General features: G+C 39.5%; 1 protein-coding gene across 1 annotated transcript; it reads right to left on the bottom strand.

Annotated features, from left to right (window-relative positions):
* Positions 1 to 702: 702 nt before the first annotated feature.
* Positions 703 to 11,394, bottom strand: LOC310636705 (non-structural maintenance of chromosomes element 3 homolog). Its single transcript, XM_083356766.1, has 11 exons — positions 11,307 to 11,394; positions 10,830 to 10,905; positions 10,001 to 10,108; positions 6,902 to 6,965; positions 5,767 to 5,846; positions 5,002 to 5,096; positions 2,646 to 2,725; positions 2,515 to 2,560; positions 2,348 to 2,410; positions 1,922 to 2,036; positions 703 to 1,070 (listed from the first exon to the last, which is right to left on the bottom strand). Exons 2-11 carry the CDS (start codon positions 10,887 to 10,889, stop codon positions 993 to 995), a joined length of 789 nt encoding a protein of 262 aa, XP_083212892.1. The 5' UTR covers positions 10,890 to 10,905; positions 11,307 to 11,394; the 3' UTR covers positions 703 to 992.
* Between the last annotated feature and the right edge of the window lie 5,900 nt (positions 11,395 to 17,294).

Genomic DNA, 17,294 nt, shown 5'->3' on the forward strand with positions numbered 1-17,294 from the left:
GAATAAATCAACTATAAACTATGTTTTTTAAAAAAAACCACAGAGAGCATAACCCTGGCAAATATAAATATCTTTAAAGGCCCATTTCTTTAGAGAGAATTAAATAAGTACAGGGGTGTCAAACTCAATTTCATTGAGGGCCGCATCAGCATTGCGGTCGCCCTCAAGGGGCCGGGTGGGTATGGCCAGGGTGGGCGTGGCCTACTGGGTGGGCGTGGCTAGAGTGCGTATGGCCTACTGGATGGGCATGGCCAGCTCTACATCGTTCGCATCAAGGGTGCCCATGGGGGCCTGGGCAGGAGTGGGACAGAGCTGAGGGTCTCTGGCAGAAGGAGGGTCTCTGGGCCAGGGCCAAGGCAGTGGGGGCCGTTCCCTCACTGTTTCCAGGATGGCTTCGGGGGCCACATGAAACCACTTCACGGGCCAGATCTGGCCCCCGGGCCTTCTGTTTGACGTGTCTGAATAAGTACTTATGTCCAGCAGAAGATTCGATGGAAACGTTGCACAGATTATATACCTTATTTTTACTCTGATTAATGAACACAAGACTCTACAACAGGAGTCCTCAACCTTGGCAACTTTAAGACTTGTGGACTTCAAGTCCTAGAATTCCTCAGCCAGCTTTGCTGAGGACTCCTGCTCTACAATATACGCCATCTGAAATGAGGTGGAAATTAATGCAGAAAATATAGCACAGAAAACTGATTGCAAAAATATTTTTATTTCCAGTAAATATTCTATCAGCTTATTTCCAGAAAACACTATTGCTAATGCTTAAATAATCAGAGAGTTTTAGAGAAGAGTCTCGTCTTCACCACCAGTAAAATGGCCCAATTTATTCTGGAATCTTTCCTTCACAAACAAGGAACTTATTAAGCACAGAGCACTTTTACATTAAAGCAAGCAGTAACAGAAAACAAGCAGTGGTTGTAGCAGTTCCATAAAAGGAGTTTTTGACAATTCTTTATAATTGAACAACACCATAATATTTATCACTTTCCCACCGCACCAGCTTCTGCTTCCGCTTCATTGTACTGGCTCATCCAGGATTTGGGATTCTGCTTTTGTATCTAATCAAGGAAAATCAAAGGAGTCCAATTAGGAAAATAGAATAAAAAGATATACCAGATTCTCTGCAATACCCTCCCTGAAGCCATCACTCTATTAGGGGGAAAATAGAAATTGTATGGACATGATTTAGGCTATATAGCTTTGTCTGCCTGCTTATTTATATGTAACCTTTTCTCAGAAAGCAAAGGGTCGTGTATATGGTGTATAAGGGGGTTCTCTTCTAATTTTACCCACCTAGCAACAATTGTGTGAGCTGCGTAAGGTTGAAAGAGAATAAGATCAAGAAGGAACTTAAGCCCAGATCTCCAAGACTCACATTTTAACTATAAAGCTATACTGGCTCTTATCAGAACACTACAGGATCTGTTAACGGTTACAAGTTTCAATACCCTAACACTTGTTTGAAGCAAGCATGACTGCCAAGAAAAAGCTGAGTATATTCAGAAAGGAAAGCTTAGATGTTAAAGTGAGTACTTAGAAAATTGCCAATTTCCTGCAAAGTCCATAACTCCCATCATTAATGCTTTGACCCTGTTTCTGACAATATTTATTAAAAAAAGATTGAAAAGGACAGTTCCATGCCAAAATGTACAACTGTACACTCCTATTTATTGATCCAACATATTATAATTCTACAAACTTAGTTATCCTTAATGCAGAAGTAGAATATTATTTTAGTTATTTTACAAATAACTCAAGGTGGCAAACACATTCAACACAATTCCCTCCACTATTTCCCCTACAACAATCCTGTGAACTCAGCTGGGCTGAGAGAGTCTCTGACCCAGGGTCAACCAGCTAACATTCATAGCTAAGGTAGGATTAGAACTCACAATCTCCTAGTCAGTACCTTAGCAACAAACTCTAGGATCTGCTTCTTGGAGGTCTCTTTAAAAGCTCGCGGTCCCCACCTGAACTCAAACTCAGGAGGATCTGTGTGTGGAAGACGTGTATATTCCAGATATCTAGGAAGTGAGAATTATGTGATCAGTGGAAAAAACCCCTTTGTAATCACCAAACAGATTATTTAGTAAAATAACTGTCCTTCACCTCAAAGATATCATTCCTGCTTTTGAGGAAAAAAATAGTCTGAGATTTCCCATTTACCTGTATCCTAATTAATAAACTTATCCCAATCCCTTTTCTTAGAAAGATCCAGATGTTAGCTCTTAAAAGACAAGCAAAACATTTTGGATTCCCATCTGCCAGTCACTCAAACCAATATGATTAATTTCCAGCACTAAAGATAGCAAAGGCTTTGCAACCCCCAACTCACTTTTGCCTCACAAATTCCTCTGTCACCAGCTTTTTGATATCACCAAAGACTTTGTGTTTTCCCCTGGGGAAAAAAAAAGAATGTCATTCTCTTAGATCAGCTGAGGAAGGAGATTTTCTTCCAAGATTCATCCAGCCACCCTGAAATATTTGAGCAGCCAGTATTACCCAGAACAGTCAATATGTAATCTCCTCAGCATTTCCCAAACAGCAGCTGCAGGAAGACAAAAGAAGACAGAAGAGTTAAGCATATGAAGCTATCTAAGAAATAGAGTAAATTACAGAGGAGTGAAACTTACATTCTTTGACAACGTTGCCCTTCATAAAGATAAGACTAAGTATTACTATAAGGAGGCCCATCTTGGGAGCGTTCTCATCGCTGCAAAATAGAAAAAAGAGGTTCTGCTTCTTAATTTGGAAGTGAAGACTGGGGATTTTAGCAGTGAATTACCTGAATTACCCAGTGAGAAACAAAATTTTAAGCCGAACTTGTAACATTTCAGTTCAGGAACTAATGAAAGACAATCTGTGGACTGCTCAAAGCATGGGATACAGTGGGACAAAAAAGTATTTAGTCAGCCACCAATTGTGCAAGTTCTCTCACTTAAAAAGATGAGAGAGGCCTGTAATTTTCATCATAGGTGTACCTCAACTATGAGAGACAAAATGGGGGGAAAGAATCCAGGAAATCACATTGTAGGATTTCTAATGAATTAATTCGTACATTCCTCGGTAAAATAAGTATTTGGTCACCTACAAACAAGCAAGATTTCTGGCTCTCACAGACCTGTAACTTCTTAATAGGCTCCTCTGTCCTCCACTCATTACCTGTATGAATGGCACCTGGTTGAACTTGTTATCAGTATAAAAGACACCAGTCCACAACCTCAAACAGTCACACTCCAAACTCCACTATGACCAAGACCAAAGAGCTGTCGAAGGACACCAGAAACAAAATTGTAGACCTGCACCATGCTGGGAAGACTGAATTTGCAATAGGCAAGCAGCTTGGTGTGAAGAAATCAACTGTGGGAGCAATTATTAGAAAATGGAAGACATACAAGACCACTGATAATCTCCCTCGTTCTGGGGCTCCACGCAAGATCTTACCGCGTGGGGTCAAAATGTTCACAAGAACGGTGAGCAAAAATCCCAGAACCACACGGGGGGACCTAGTGAATGACCTGCAGAGAGCTGGGACCAAAGTAACAAAGGCTACCATCAGTAACACACTACGCCGCCAGGGACTCAAATCCTGCAGTGCCAGACTGCAGGGGCAGGACACCCCCTGCTTAAGCCAGTACATGTCCGGGCCCATCTGAAGTTTGCTAGAGAGCATTTGGATGATCCAGAACAGGATTGGGAGAATGTCATATGGTCAGATGAAACCAAAGTAGAACTTTTTGGTAAAAACTCAACTCATCGTGTTTGGAGGAGAAAGAATGCTGAGTTGCATCCAAAGAACACCATACCTACTGTGAAGCACGGGGGTGGAAACATCATGCTTTGGGGCTGTTTTTCAGCAAAGGGACCAGGACGACTGATCCGTGTAAAGGAAAGAATGAGTGGGGCCATGTATCATGATATTTTGAGTGAAAACCTCCTTCCATCAGCAAGGGCATTGAAGATGAAACATGGCTGGGTCTTTCAGCATCACAATGATCCCAAACACACCACCCGGGCAACGAAGGAGTGGCTTCGTAAGAAGCATTTCAAGGTCCTGGAGTGGCCTAGCCAGTCTCCAGATCTCAACCCCATAGAAAACCTTTGGAGTGAGTTGAAAGTCCGTGTTGCCCAGCGACAGCCCCAAAACATCACTGCTCTAGAGGAGATCTGCATGGAGGAATGGGCCAAAATACCAGCAACAGTGTGTGCAAACCTTGTGAAGACTTACAGAAAATGTTTGACCTCTGTCATTGCCAACAAAGGGTATATAACAAAGTATTGAGATGAACTTTTGTTATTGACCAAATATTTATTTTCCACCAAAATTTGCAAATAAATTCGTTAGAAATCCTACAATGTGATTTCCTGGATTCTTTCCCCCCATTTTGTCTCTCATAGTTGAGGTACACCTATGATGAAAATTACAGGCCTCTCTCATCTTTTTAAGTGGGAGAACTTGCACAATTGGTGGCTGACTAAATACTTTTTTGTCCCACTATAACACAGAGGAACTCCATTTCCCAAAGCACGGAGGACACATAGGTTCTCCTCAGGCATAGGACAACCAACTGAGCTCTCACTGGGGGATGCACTTCCCAAAAAGTTTGATGACGCTCCCCGTGAAATTCTGTTATTACAATTTGAGACACTTTTCAATATGTCAGAAGGGGTGAATGGTTAAATACATGATTGATAATCATATATTTAATTAATTTAGTACACTTAATTCAATGTATACTTCAATATGTACAAAATGAAATTTAGATTCTGCCATACTACTCGAAGACTAAGCGGCCCAGAAAAAGTTTTTGATCTCTACTTTAGTATCTCAAAATGCAGGAATATAGAAACCATGTTATCAGAAAAAAGCTATTGCTCATTTCAAAATGCATGAAGAGATTTTTGACATGTTTTGTACAAGGTTTTATACAACATTTAGCTAGCAGAGAAGCACAGAAACAGAGGTATTATATCCCCTCTTTTCCTTACTCATTCACAATATCCTCTTCCAAAGGAGGAAATTTACTGATCAGGATGTAGGAGTGGTACTTTGGGTCAATTTCCACCACTCCCAGCCCAAATACCTGAGAAAACAGGAAAGATAAATCAGAATAAATCCTTGTTCACTGTTATTGCCTCTTCTTTTTAAATGAGAAAACTCATATGCAAACATAATGAATTTATTACTTACATAAAATTAAATTCATATAATAAAATCCATCATTTTCATAAATTATATAAGATATCCTGTTCATGATAAGTGTTCAGATTCTGGATTGTTGATAAAGTGTTCAGCCTGAATTAGGATCCCCAACTGTAAGCCTAGATTATCCAAAATTTAAAATATAGGAATACAATAAAATATACTTACAATCTATTGAAATTTCTCCATTCATTCAGGCTAAGCCAGAAATGCCATTTTGATGATAAAGGCAAATCACTCCTTGAATTATGAGGCTAGATTTCTCCACTGCTTATGGTCAATGGAGTATTTTAGTTTCATTATATCCTACAATGGCCTTTTCTACATACTCTTGTAGCATACTGAAAATTGATAAACTAATTGAAATGTAAGCTTTCATGGATCATAGTCAATTCAATTGTTAGTCTTTAGGATGGACAACATTTTTTGTGCTGCAGGATTCCCATTCTGAAAACGTTTCTTTATTGCCAAGTTTTAGATTGGCTTCTTCATTAGCAAAGTAAGATTGATAGATTGATCAAATTTACTCAAATCATCAATGGATTCCTCACCTGTTGAAGAGTGTGGTTGGCTCGTCTGAGGATCTCAGGAAAGAGATCTTTGTAGTCTTTGATGACATATTTCAGAATATCTAAAATATAATTCATATTTCGGAAGATAAAAAGACAAATAAAGTTGATCTATTAGCTCCTAGGGAACTGGAATGAGAGGAGACTGATTTCATCTCTGGGGTTCTCATGGGCTTCTATTTGGCAACTAAAACTTTGGACTAGACGCACTTTGTTATGTCCGTTTGATGAAGGCTACTTATACGTACAACATTCTATGTTATCTTGGACATACTCAAAATAAATACAAATAATAACTAAGTTTGGAAAGTAATCTATGGTATTTTAAGTTGTATAATATATTAGGATAATATGAATTTAAAGCCCAGTTGGAAAGAAGAATAGTTTTAGAAAATTGATATAAATTGTTTTATTTGTGATTGCTTTTATTGGGTATTAGATTGAAAAGTATTATTTTCTATTTGAATAATCATTGATATGATATGATATATATATATATATATATATATATATATATATATATATATATATATGTTTGGAGTTTATCTATATGAGTTAAAGTGCGATAGTTTAAATAGTTTAGGATTGTTTGTGTAAGTTAGATTATGATTGTTTGTTTTTTTTATACCCTGTATTTTGCTCTGGGAAGTGGGGGCCGTAGGGGAAAGGGAGGGAGGGGTTGGGGAGGGTTGGGGAGGGTGAAGAAGGTGGGAGGGGAGGGGGTTGGGAGGGGTTTTTTTTGTTAAAGATAAAATGTATTGTAAAACTTTTTAATAAAAAAAATAAATACAAATAATGAAGTTTATGGCATATATTCTTACAGAAACTTTTAAAAAGCAAATAATTTCTAGTTTAGCATTCTAGGTCTTGTAGTAATGATGTCTTTTCTTATCATTACTATTGGTCATTTATTTACTATCCTGCTCTCAAAAGACCTTTCCCAAAAACTTGCATTAAAATGGAGGAAAGAGGCTCACCAATATGATAAAAATCCTCCCATTCTTTGAAAATCTTAGAACAGAAATCATTGAAAACAGAACATATGCAGATATCCATATTCCAACCCTGGAAACAGAATCCCCCTGATGAAATAAAATAAAAATAAGTCCATGTTTACCTGTCCGTTTAATAGGGATTTTCTTCTGATCCTTGATCAGAAGGAATTGCACCAGTTCATTTACCTGCAGAGAGAATATAACATACGTTTGCAGGCAAACTTGTGCATGTGGTACAGTTCCATGAGTACCAATTTAAGTTTCTTATAAATATTGTCTTCATGGTTGTGGGGCATGCTTCAGTATCCCTAGCCATTCTGTAACTTTTTTTAAAAAAATCTATAGGTCAGGAAAGCTGCTACAATGTACATAACTGTTACAGGTCACAAAATGTGTGCTTATTTTAAAACATAGCATCATCATCATCATCATCATGCCCTTCATCCACACAGTGACACTGACAGACTCTATGTACCAAGGCAAATAGGTGGACGTGGAATGCTACAAGTACATCAGATGGTTGAAGAAGAAAAAATGGCTTTGGAAGAATATCTGAAGGACAATGATGAAGATGCACTGAAATTAGTATATCAGGAAGGCCTACTGACTACTGGAGAGACCAAACTGGCCTACAGGAAAGACCAAATGAAGAACAGAATAGAGGCATGGGAAGTCAAAGCACTACATGGCCAGTACATTAAAAAATAGCTGGGAAAGCAGATAATATCAAGACCTGGCAATGGCTAAGAGCAGGAAAGTTGAAGAAAGAGACTGAGGGACTAATTCTGGCTGCATAAGACCAAGCCTTAAGGACAAATGCATACAAAGTCAAAAATTGAGAAGACAGCAACAGACAGTAAGTGCTGCCTATGCAAAGAAGCTGAAGAAACAGTGGACCACCTGGTAAGCTGCTGCAAGAAGATCGCACAGACTGCCTACAAGCAGCGGCATGACAAAGTAGCAACAATGGTGCATTGGAAGATCTGCAAGAAATATCATTTGCCTGTAAGCAAGAACTGGTGGGATCATAAAATAGAGAAAGTCATAGAAAATGATCAAGTTAAACTGTTCTGGGACTTCAGAATTCAAACAGACAAGCACCTGCAACATAACACCCGGACTTAACAATTGTCGATAAGAAAGACAAAAAAATCTGGATAGTGGACATGGCAGTGCCTGGAGACAGCAGAATAGACAAGAAAGAACTGGAGAAGATAACAAAATACAAAGACCTATAAATAGAAATAGAAAGACTGTGGCAAAGGCAAGCAAGGGTAATACCAATAGTAATAGGCGCCTATAGTTGCTCCCAAAACAACTGGAGCACCACTTGAACATCACTGGCATTGACAAATTCGTCATTAGTCAATTGCAAAAGGCGGCCTTACTAGGAACTGCTTCCATCCTGCGACGATATCTACTGTATAATACCACCAAACATCCACATCTGCCTATCCCAGGTCCTTGGTAAGAACTCGATAGGTAGACAAAAATGCCAAATCCAGTCTGAACATCTGGCTGACTGTGCGATGATCAATAATAATAATAATAATAAAAGCTGGAAGGGACCTTGGAGGTCATCTAGTCCAACCACTTGCTCAGGCAGGAAACCCTATACCATTTCAGACAAATGGCTGTCCAGTCTCTTCTTAAAAACCTCCAGTGTTGGAGCATTCACCACCTCTGGAGGCAGGTTGTTCCACTGGTTAATTGTTCTGTCAGGAAGTTTCTCCTTAGTTCTAGGTTGCTTCTCTCCTTGATTAGTTTCCATCTGTTGCTACTTGTCCTGCCATCAGGCGCTTTGGAGAATAGCTTGACTCCCTCTTCCTTGTGGCAGCCCCTGAGATATTGGAACATTGCTATCATGTCTCCCTTCGCCCTTCTCTTCATTAAACTACACCAGGGCTTTTCAACCAGTGGTACGGGTACCACCTGTGGAACATTGGCACCTGGCAGGTGGTACGCGACCATCCTAGAAGAGTGGTAGCGGGGGAGGGGAATGAGCTGAACTGGTGGTAGCACCGCACAAGCCTGAGCGAGAGACAGCTGGAGCTGCAGGGCTGTCAGGGCTCAACAAAAGCGCAGGATCAGCGCTTCTTCAGGGCTGTCAGGGCTCAGTGAAAGCGCCACGATCTGCGCCAGGCTCCAGCTGGAGCTCAGTGCTGATCCTGGTGCTTCTGCTGAGTCCAGAAGAAGCGCCGATCAGCTGGAATGTTGCAGCATCTCCAGGGTCTTATGATTTACATTCAGATGCTTGGCAACTGATTCATATTTATGACGGTCACAGTGTCCCAGGGTCATGTGAAGTGACCAAAACCTGCTGAAACCACCCAGCAGATGGGGGGAGGGATAAAAACCAAACACCCTCTACCCCATCCCCACTGTCAATCCTCAATAGAAATGCTCACAACAATGAAAACCTCGGACAGGAGGAAGAGCGCCGCAGGCAGGTGTCTTGCTCAGCTATGGCTTGGGGGAGGGCACTTTTTTCAGTGCCATTGTAACTTTGAACAGTCACTAGGTGAACTGTTGTAAGTCGAGGACTACCTGTACTTCATCACTTTTTTGCTTTGGGGGGGATGTCATCAAGTTTTTGACACCTTGCTAGGCGACTGGTGATACTCGGATGTTGCCATATCCTAAAAGTGGTACAATGGGTGAAAAGGTTGAAAAGCCCTGAACTAGACATACCCAATTCCAGCAACCATTCCTTGTATGTTTTAGCCTCCAGTCCCCTAATCATCTTTGTTGCTCTTCTCTGTACCCTTTCTAGAGTCTCAACATCTTTTTTACATTGTGGTGACCAAAACTGGATGCAGTATTCCAGGTGTGGCCTTACCAAAGCATTGTAAAGTGGTATTAGTACTTCACTTGATCTTGATTCTATCCCTCTGTTAATGCAGCCTAGCACTGTGTTGGCTTTTTTGGCAGCTGCAGCACACTGCTGGCTCATATTTAAGTGATTGTCCACTAGGACTCCAAGATCCCTCTCACAGTTTCTACTATTGAGCAAGGTACCACCTATACCTGTGCATTTGGTTTTTCTTGCCTAAATGTAAAACCTTACTATTTTCACCACTGAATTTCATTTTATTAGATAGCGCCCAGTGTTCAAGTCTGTCCAGATCCTCCTGTATCTTAAGCCTATCTTCTGGAGTGTTGGCTTTGGTTATAGCTAGCCATAACAAGAAGCCCACAAAAAAGCACAAAAAGTGACTCACTTTTTGTTCCACTTCAGTAGGGGAGTGTTGCTCCAAATTACGTTGCGCCTGACTTAGCGTTTGAGTCTGACTGAAAGTGAATTCTTCATCAACTTCCATATGCCGTACCTGAACAAAAACATTTTCATTATTAAACCCATGTTCCTATGCATGTTTACCTGTAAGTAAATCTCATGGAAAACAGTAGAATTTACTTCACGATAAATATGCACAGGGCAGCACTTAAGCAGATTGTTTCACAAGGGGAAACTTAAAATAATAATAATAATAATAATAATAATAATAATAATAATAATAATAATAATAATGATGATGATGATGATGATGATATAAAATAGTAAACAGACCAGTCAGTACTAAATGCTAAGCTAGATTTGCCAAGAACTTCCTTCAGAAGCTCATAAACCATTAAAGCACCACCACCTGGTTCATCTTACTGCATGAAAAAATGGCAAACAACAACGTGGATTTGTTATGTTTCTCCGTTTTCATTCGATACAAGGAAGAGGCATGACAGACCACACATTCCTATTGCAATGTGTGAAAAAAGGCATGGCTGTTTATATTAATAAAATAAGGGTTTAACAACATATATTCATGCAATTCAAGGTGTCACAAATAGTTTGAACTATTCTAATAATATCTGAGTATGCGAAAGATTTTTGGAACATCACATCTCCTCTTCCCTTTTCTAACAATGTATATATTTAAGGTTCAGAATATGTGATGTTTTTTACACACACATGCCTTTTACATCACCTACTCTGAACCTTAAATTATAAGCTAGCTAGCCTTCCCCCACAGGTGCCCTCTACACTTACTGGCATACCTTTGAAGAGCCAGATCCTCTGCTGCTGCTGCTGCTGCTACTATGCCTGTGCTGAGACATGGCTTTGGAAAGAGACCTGAATGGAACAGGAAAATAAAGTTATTATAGCTTATCATATCCATCCTATGAAGGTACAGGCTGTCCTTATACAGGTGACCAGCGAGTGGCCTCTTCTACCTGTAAATAAATGGAAGGTTCCCAAGATCCTAAGCTAGCAGGTCTCTTCCCAATATCCAACACCTGAAATCCAACAAGTTTATTCTGGTGGGGAAAACCCAACCCTGGACTAAATTTCTGCTCTGTGCCAACCCAAGTAGTTCCCATATTCTCGTAAAGGCTCCCATATTCCTAGTTATTAGAAGTCTTTCTCCGCGGGGAAAACCTTTAGCCGACACAGAGCAGGTAGCAATGCAAAAGATAAGTGTTTATGATAACAAAGTGCCACTCCGGCCTTCCAACCCGGAAAAGACGACTTACTACTGCTCGCACGAGCAACATTTCTCGGCGCGAAGGCTAATTCTCAAAACACTTACTCAGCCCGCCTTTTCCCTCTATTTAGGAAAAGCCACTCACCTCGGTCCCGCCCGCGGTCTCACTGCACATGCGCCTCTCTTTCCGCCCGGCGGGTAGAACTTTGCTACTGCGCACGCGTGTCAGTGCGAACTCGGCCTCTTCTTTGCGGAAGCTCCTTCTTGATCGTCGCTTAGCAACGCTTACTGGTGGCGAGCGTTGTTTGGTACTTCCTTCTCCATTGTAAGAGAGAGAGGCCATCGGAGCTGTAAAACTCCCGAGATACGATAGCAGCAAAGAGGCACAAAACCGCTACATCTTTGCTGCTGTCTATTGTTGGCAGGATATTTGGAGCCCGAATGGGGCGGCCCTGTCTTAGGTCTCCTGTTATTACAGATCGGGAATTCTGGGAGTTGTAGTTCGTTGTAGAGGAAATGCTGGCTCAGGAAAAAATAGAAGCTGCTATTTCTTTCAATCATCAGAGTTTAGAGCAGCTTAAAGACCTTTATTACATCTTGAACGTAGGGTTGATTTCAAGAAATTCATTAGATCCATATATGATTGTTTCAATCATACCCATAGTCACCATGATCAGTGATAATGGAAAATGCTGTGCAAATAATAAAATGGAAAAGAATCAGCCAATCACAAAACACTGCAATGCTGTGTACGTAGGTTCTCCAAAAAAAGCAGTTAAGCTTGACTTTGATTTTTATTTTTCTGTACTTGAGCACTGAATTTGAAAATACCATGTCCTAGAACCGATATTGTTCTTCTGCCTCCACCATAGCAGTGTCCTGGAAGTTGGACCAGATTCTTCATTTAAGCAAGGCATTATTTTACTAAGGAAAGTCTGAGTTTTACTAATACCTACCATTTGGCTTGTAACCCTTCCGCTAACCTATTGCTAAGTTGCAAAGAATGCAGAAGTTGCTATTGTGGCTGGAGATAACTCAGGCAATCTTTCAACTCTCTTGTTGCTGGTCCTCCAATTAATAAACCATTTTTTTTGCCAGTCTCACAAGTAATAAATTTTGAAGTCAAATGTCCATGTTCTAATTTTCCTCTGTAACTTTCCACTATATTTAAATAAGTTGAACATTTATAGTACCATGGTCACTCCTGAATTAATTCACCATTTCTCAGTTCTCACATTAGGATGATAAGCACCGCATGTACTTATCCAAATTTCAGTCACAGATCCCCACAACAGTTTCTGCCTCCCTGACTTTGCCATCTCAACACCATGCTAAGTGTTTCAGGCAGTGAGGAAATGATAGTGGGGAGTAATAATAAGTCAGAAGGGATGTTTGAATACAAAAAATGGAAAGCCAGACCTGATGTCTGGTGTGATTTTGAAATATGGCAAAACTTTTTTTTTATCCTATATGAAAGAAGTAGTAGGTTATAATTAGAGCAAACTTTGAAGATGAAGTTTCCCATTTAAGCAGGGTTTTTTTTTAGCATCACCTGGTAGGTGCTAAAAATGACTGGTTTTTATGTTGATAAGAGTCTTGATACTGTTCAACTATTCGATCTCTGCATATCTTTTAAAAGTACAGTAGCAGTTCCCAGTAACAACACAGAAAGGGACTATGATGGAGTACGATGTGGTTTTCATTTAAAAACCTCAGGCTATGTATTTTATATTAAGATCTTATGGCCTACCTAGTCCTACTTGGTTTCCAGGGCCAGCATTGGCAGAACAGTAAAGGATGTGGCCTTTGGCAGAAAGATTAGAAACTAGTGACTCTCTGGGAAAAAAAAAGAATGAAAGAAGTCACTGTTTGAGGTGTGGAAACCAAAATAGTTTAAAGGAAATTGCAGTTTAACAAACCAACCAATCAGCCTTAAAAGGGTAATAATCGCTCTACAGTATCCAGCAGATAAAATCAGTTGCTTTATTCACTTTTCATTCTAAACCCAATCACTTTTAAGCAAATGGATTTTTTTCCTCTCGATTGTTGTTCTGTTCCTGTTTCTCCCTTGGTTTTAATCCCATTTTGACAATTAACTGAGCTGCTTTCAAACATTATCTAGCATCTTCAAGCTTCTCTGCTTAAGTAACAGTTCTTGCACTTCTGTCAAAATCATCTTCTTTACTCTCTACACCTACTTCCTAAATACCAAGACCATCTTCCATGTAAAGAGAACCTCTGCTGGAATAAAGATGCTGTGTTGATGTGATATTGGTATCTGTGGTGCCACAGAGAATTAATCTGTAAAACTGTATCATTGTATATGGCTTCCACTGTTACACTCAGGGGCTGGGTTATGCTTTGACAGCAAACAACAGGGAAAATCTGAATTGCATCAAAGGTGTTCTTGTATTATTCCTCACCCCACCACAGTTTTACTCCTCTTATTTTCTTGCTCAGTATTTTTCTTTCAACTCCTGGACAAAGTAGCTATAGGATTTGAATGAGTATTCTTCCAGCCTTGAAAGTGGATTACTGGAATAAATCTATGATTGCTTGCTTAATGCCACTGAATCACCATAAGCTCTATTTTCAGATGACTATGGAAAATCCATGCCCTGAAACACAAAATATCATTAGTGAAAAAATAATTGAAAGAAGGACAAAAAAAGAGCAAGAGCGAGCAAAGAAGATTTCCTACTATTTAATTCAGCAATTAGTTTCTTATATGCTGCAGCAACACTACAAAATATAACATGTCATCTATAATAATAATACCGTAAGTTGGAAGGGACCTTGGAGGTCATCTAGTCCAACCCCCCCACTCCGGCAGGAAACCCTATACCATTTCAGACAAATGGCTGGCCAGTCTCTTCTTAAAAACATCCAGTGTTGGAGCATTCACCACTTCTGGAGGCAGGTTGTGTGCTAGCTTGGTGCAGTTATTTGTATTTCCAAGAATGGTATGGATGCAGCCCCTCTGAATGTTGCCCAGTTTCTCTTTGCCCCTTAGTCTGAGCAACAACATCGTGCCAAGATATTCTAAGTTTAAAAAGCTAAAGCACTTGGATTTTTCTTTCCAATCATTCATCTGCATTGTTGCTCTTGGAAGTGAGGTTTTTTCAAAATTATTCTGATGAGGTTTTGTTTTTTTTAAACCATGTCAACAGTTTAATCCTGACTGGCTCAAAGTTGACTGAGCCTTCCATCCTTCCGAGGTCAGTAAAATGAGGACCCAGACTGTTGGGGGCAATATGCTGACTGTAACATAGAGAGGGCTATAAAGCACTATGAAGCGGTATATAAGTCTAAGCGCTACGGTATTGCTATGTCAATAATAAATCTCCTTCTTGCCTTGGAGATCAAAGAGGTTTGGTTGTGTTTTTTTTTTACACACATGCATAGGGGAGGAAAAAGGAAGGGAACTGTTTTTTTCTGAGTTAAATGTCACATTTTCCTTAATAGGATTTTTTCCCCACCGAATAAAACTCTAGATTATATGCACTTAAAAGGTACAGGACATTTATATAATCTGCTTGTGCATAATTGGGATGGGATGTTTGTGGTTCTCATCTGGTTTTAAGATTTGGCACAATTATTTCAAAAGGAAGCACAGCAGACATTTGAATAGAAACTTAATCAACTATTATATGAAATAAGCTTTAGTGATAAATGAACATTTCCTTCCAAATATCTGAGTCCACAATTTCCTGAATTCCCCACGGGATTCAGGTGTATTCAGTGGAATTACTGATGTAACTTTTGATCTTGAAGTTTTTCATGCAATGAAAATTCTCCTAATAAATACCTTTTAAAATTGCTGTATAATTCATACACTAGTCAGCTAATTTTTTATGCTTAGCTGGAAAAAAAGAGAATTGGCACCCTGCATAATTCACATGATACCAAATCCAGCAGGAAATTATCTTGCACAGCCCTCATTCAGGTTACAGAACAGTTGTACCCAACTGAATGATTACATATTTTCCATACAGAAGATTCCAAGTTTAAGGCTACCATATCTGAGCTTCCAAAATCCTGACAATCTTAAAATGAAAGAAATAGTGATAGGCATCTTTGACTCCTCAGATTTTTTTGCAGCCTGACTATCCATCATCTTTCTGATGTAGAGAAGACAAAATCACTCATCTCTTGCTATGGATGTACTTAGTGCTTTTTTTGTAAAAGAAAAAGGTGCCGGAACTCACACATGTCATACAACCTGCCTTGCCTACCCTACAAGGTTCCATCCAAAAAAGGTGCCGGAACTCCGTTCTGAGTGTTCTATGAGAAAAAAAAGCCCTGGATGTACTAATTCATTTATTTGAGCTTTGCTCCTGGATCCTATTATGAAATTTTCATTGCAGACAACAACTTCTACAATTGTCAAAAACCACATGAATATGTAGTAGAAGGATTCAGCAAGAGATCTGGTATTCCAGAATTTTGATTTTCTTTTCTTTTTTTTTAAGCATTCATGTGTGCAAAACAACCAGCAGGAGCACAAACAGGGAAGGATTACTTTGTGTGTGTGTGCGGGGGTGGAGGGGAGCTTTGAAGTGGCCAAGACTGAAATACATAATGAACTTTCCACTGGTATGAAAATATTTCTCGCAAAAATTCCCTTTCAATAAAGCAATAAACACACAATTGAGAGAGCTTTTATAACTTGCAGTTTGTGGGGAAGAGCAAAACTAAAAGAGGACCACAATACCAAAGAAGGCTTGGTTCTAGAACAGTTAAGATCCTGAAAATCAATGATATGGGAAAACTTTTTTCCAAGGTAGCAAACCTGCTCAAAGAGAATTCAGCAAAAAAAATGCTGCAAGCATGTTTACAACTTGGTTAGAAAATGGAAGTAAGAGAATGTGTCTGGACTGGAACCATTTCTATATCAGCTTACATGACGAGATGAAGTGACTGAGCACTATCAAACACGCAGGTGGGTCTACAGAGTAGAGTTAAGTTGCTATTAGGTCTTTTGAAAAGGTCCTGGGCAGAAATGTCACACAGACATTTGAAAGTCTCCTTTTTAGGAAAGATAAATCTGCCTGGTCTTAGATTCAAAAGTATCTATCCCATTATGTATTTCAAATAATTTGCAGCAATTCTGTACAATTTTTGTTGGGCTAATGAAAGAATAGAGATTTTTTTTCCCTCACGGTCAACACCATTATTTATTTTTAGCAACCTTTACGGTATGAGTGGAGGGAGAAAGAGTGAATGTGAGAGTAAAAGAGAAAGAGAGAAGGGCATTCTAGATTAATTTATGACATATTATGACTGAGTTTACTAGTTAAGGTAAGTTTGTTGACTAAATGGCAATACAGATCATAGCTTAAAAATCAGCTAAGGACTGTGCTTGTAAGCTGCCCAGAGTTACCCTGTGATAAGATGGGCAACCAATAAATTTAACAAATAAATAAACAGTCTAGGCCAAATACAAAGCAAACACATTATAGCTTAGCTTTATGTGTAATGAGAATTTTACAAACACTGGCAGAAGAATATCAATGAGGCATCAGGACAGAAGTGAAGGAATCATTTGTAAGAAATAAGCAGCTTTTAGAGGGGGAAAAATCGGAGAGGATTTGAGTCCTTGAGACTTGCAAGCCAATATGCTTGTTTATCCTACAGTTTGGGCAGTAGAAAGAGAAATATTTTTCTTTTACCACTGTGAGGGAGGTGTCTTTTCTGAAAAGTTGGAGGATTAAACCAGGACCAAAAGAAACTAAGCTGGGTAAATTCACAAAGATCCCACAACTCAGGAAATCTCTCCCTTTCTGGTTTGTACAAACAAACATACTCATACACACTGAACTAGGGAATTTTCTGTTCTCAAATGAGTCCTTGACATATTTTTGGCTTCTCCTGTCAAAGGACTATGGAGCAGGTACACTTTGGGACCAATGCTGATAACTTTGCAATGACCTTCTCCTGTCCCCTTGCCTATCTGGGCCTATTTATGCAACATATTTGTGGATTTGTGAAGTCCTCACCAAGTGTGGAAAACAGGACAGACACAGGCTCTTCAGAA

The sequence above is a fragment of the Vipera ursinii genome (genome assembly GCF_947247035.1).
Source record: "Vipera ursinii genome assembly, chromosome: 2".
NCBI classification, from domain to species: domain Eukaryota; kingdom Metazoa; phylum Chordata; class Lepidosauria; order Squamata; family Viperidae; genus Vipera; species Vipera ursinii.

Excerpts from the sequence above, each read along its gene's own strand:
- LOC310636705 (XM_083356766.1), bottom strand. The coding sequence starts at position 10,889 with ATGTCTCAGCACAGGCATAGTAGCAGCAGCAGCAGCAGCAGAGGATCT. Across the intron at positions 5,847-6,901 it reads AATCCCTATTAAACGGACAG|ATATTCTGAAATATGTCATC; the intron begins GTAAACATGGAC and ends ATTATATTTTAG. Across the intron at positions 1,071-1,921 it reads TCCTAGAGTTTGTTGCTAAG|ATACAAAAGCAGAATCCCAA; the intron begins GTACTGACTAGG and ends TTCCTTGATTAG.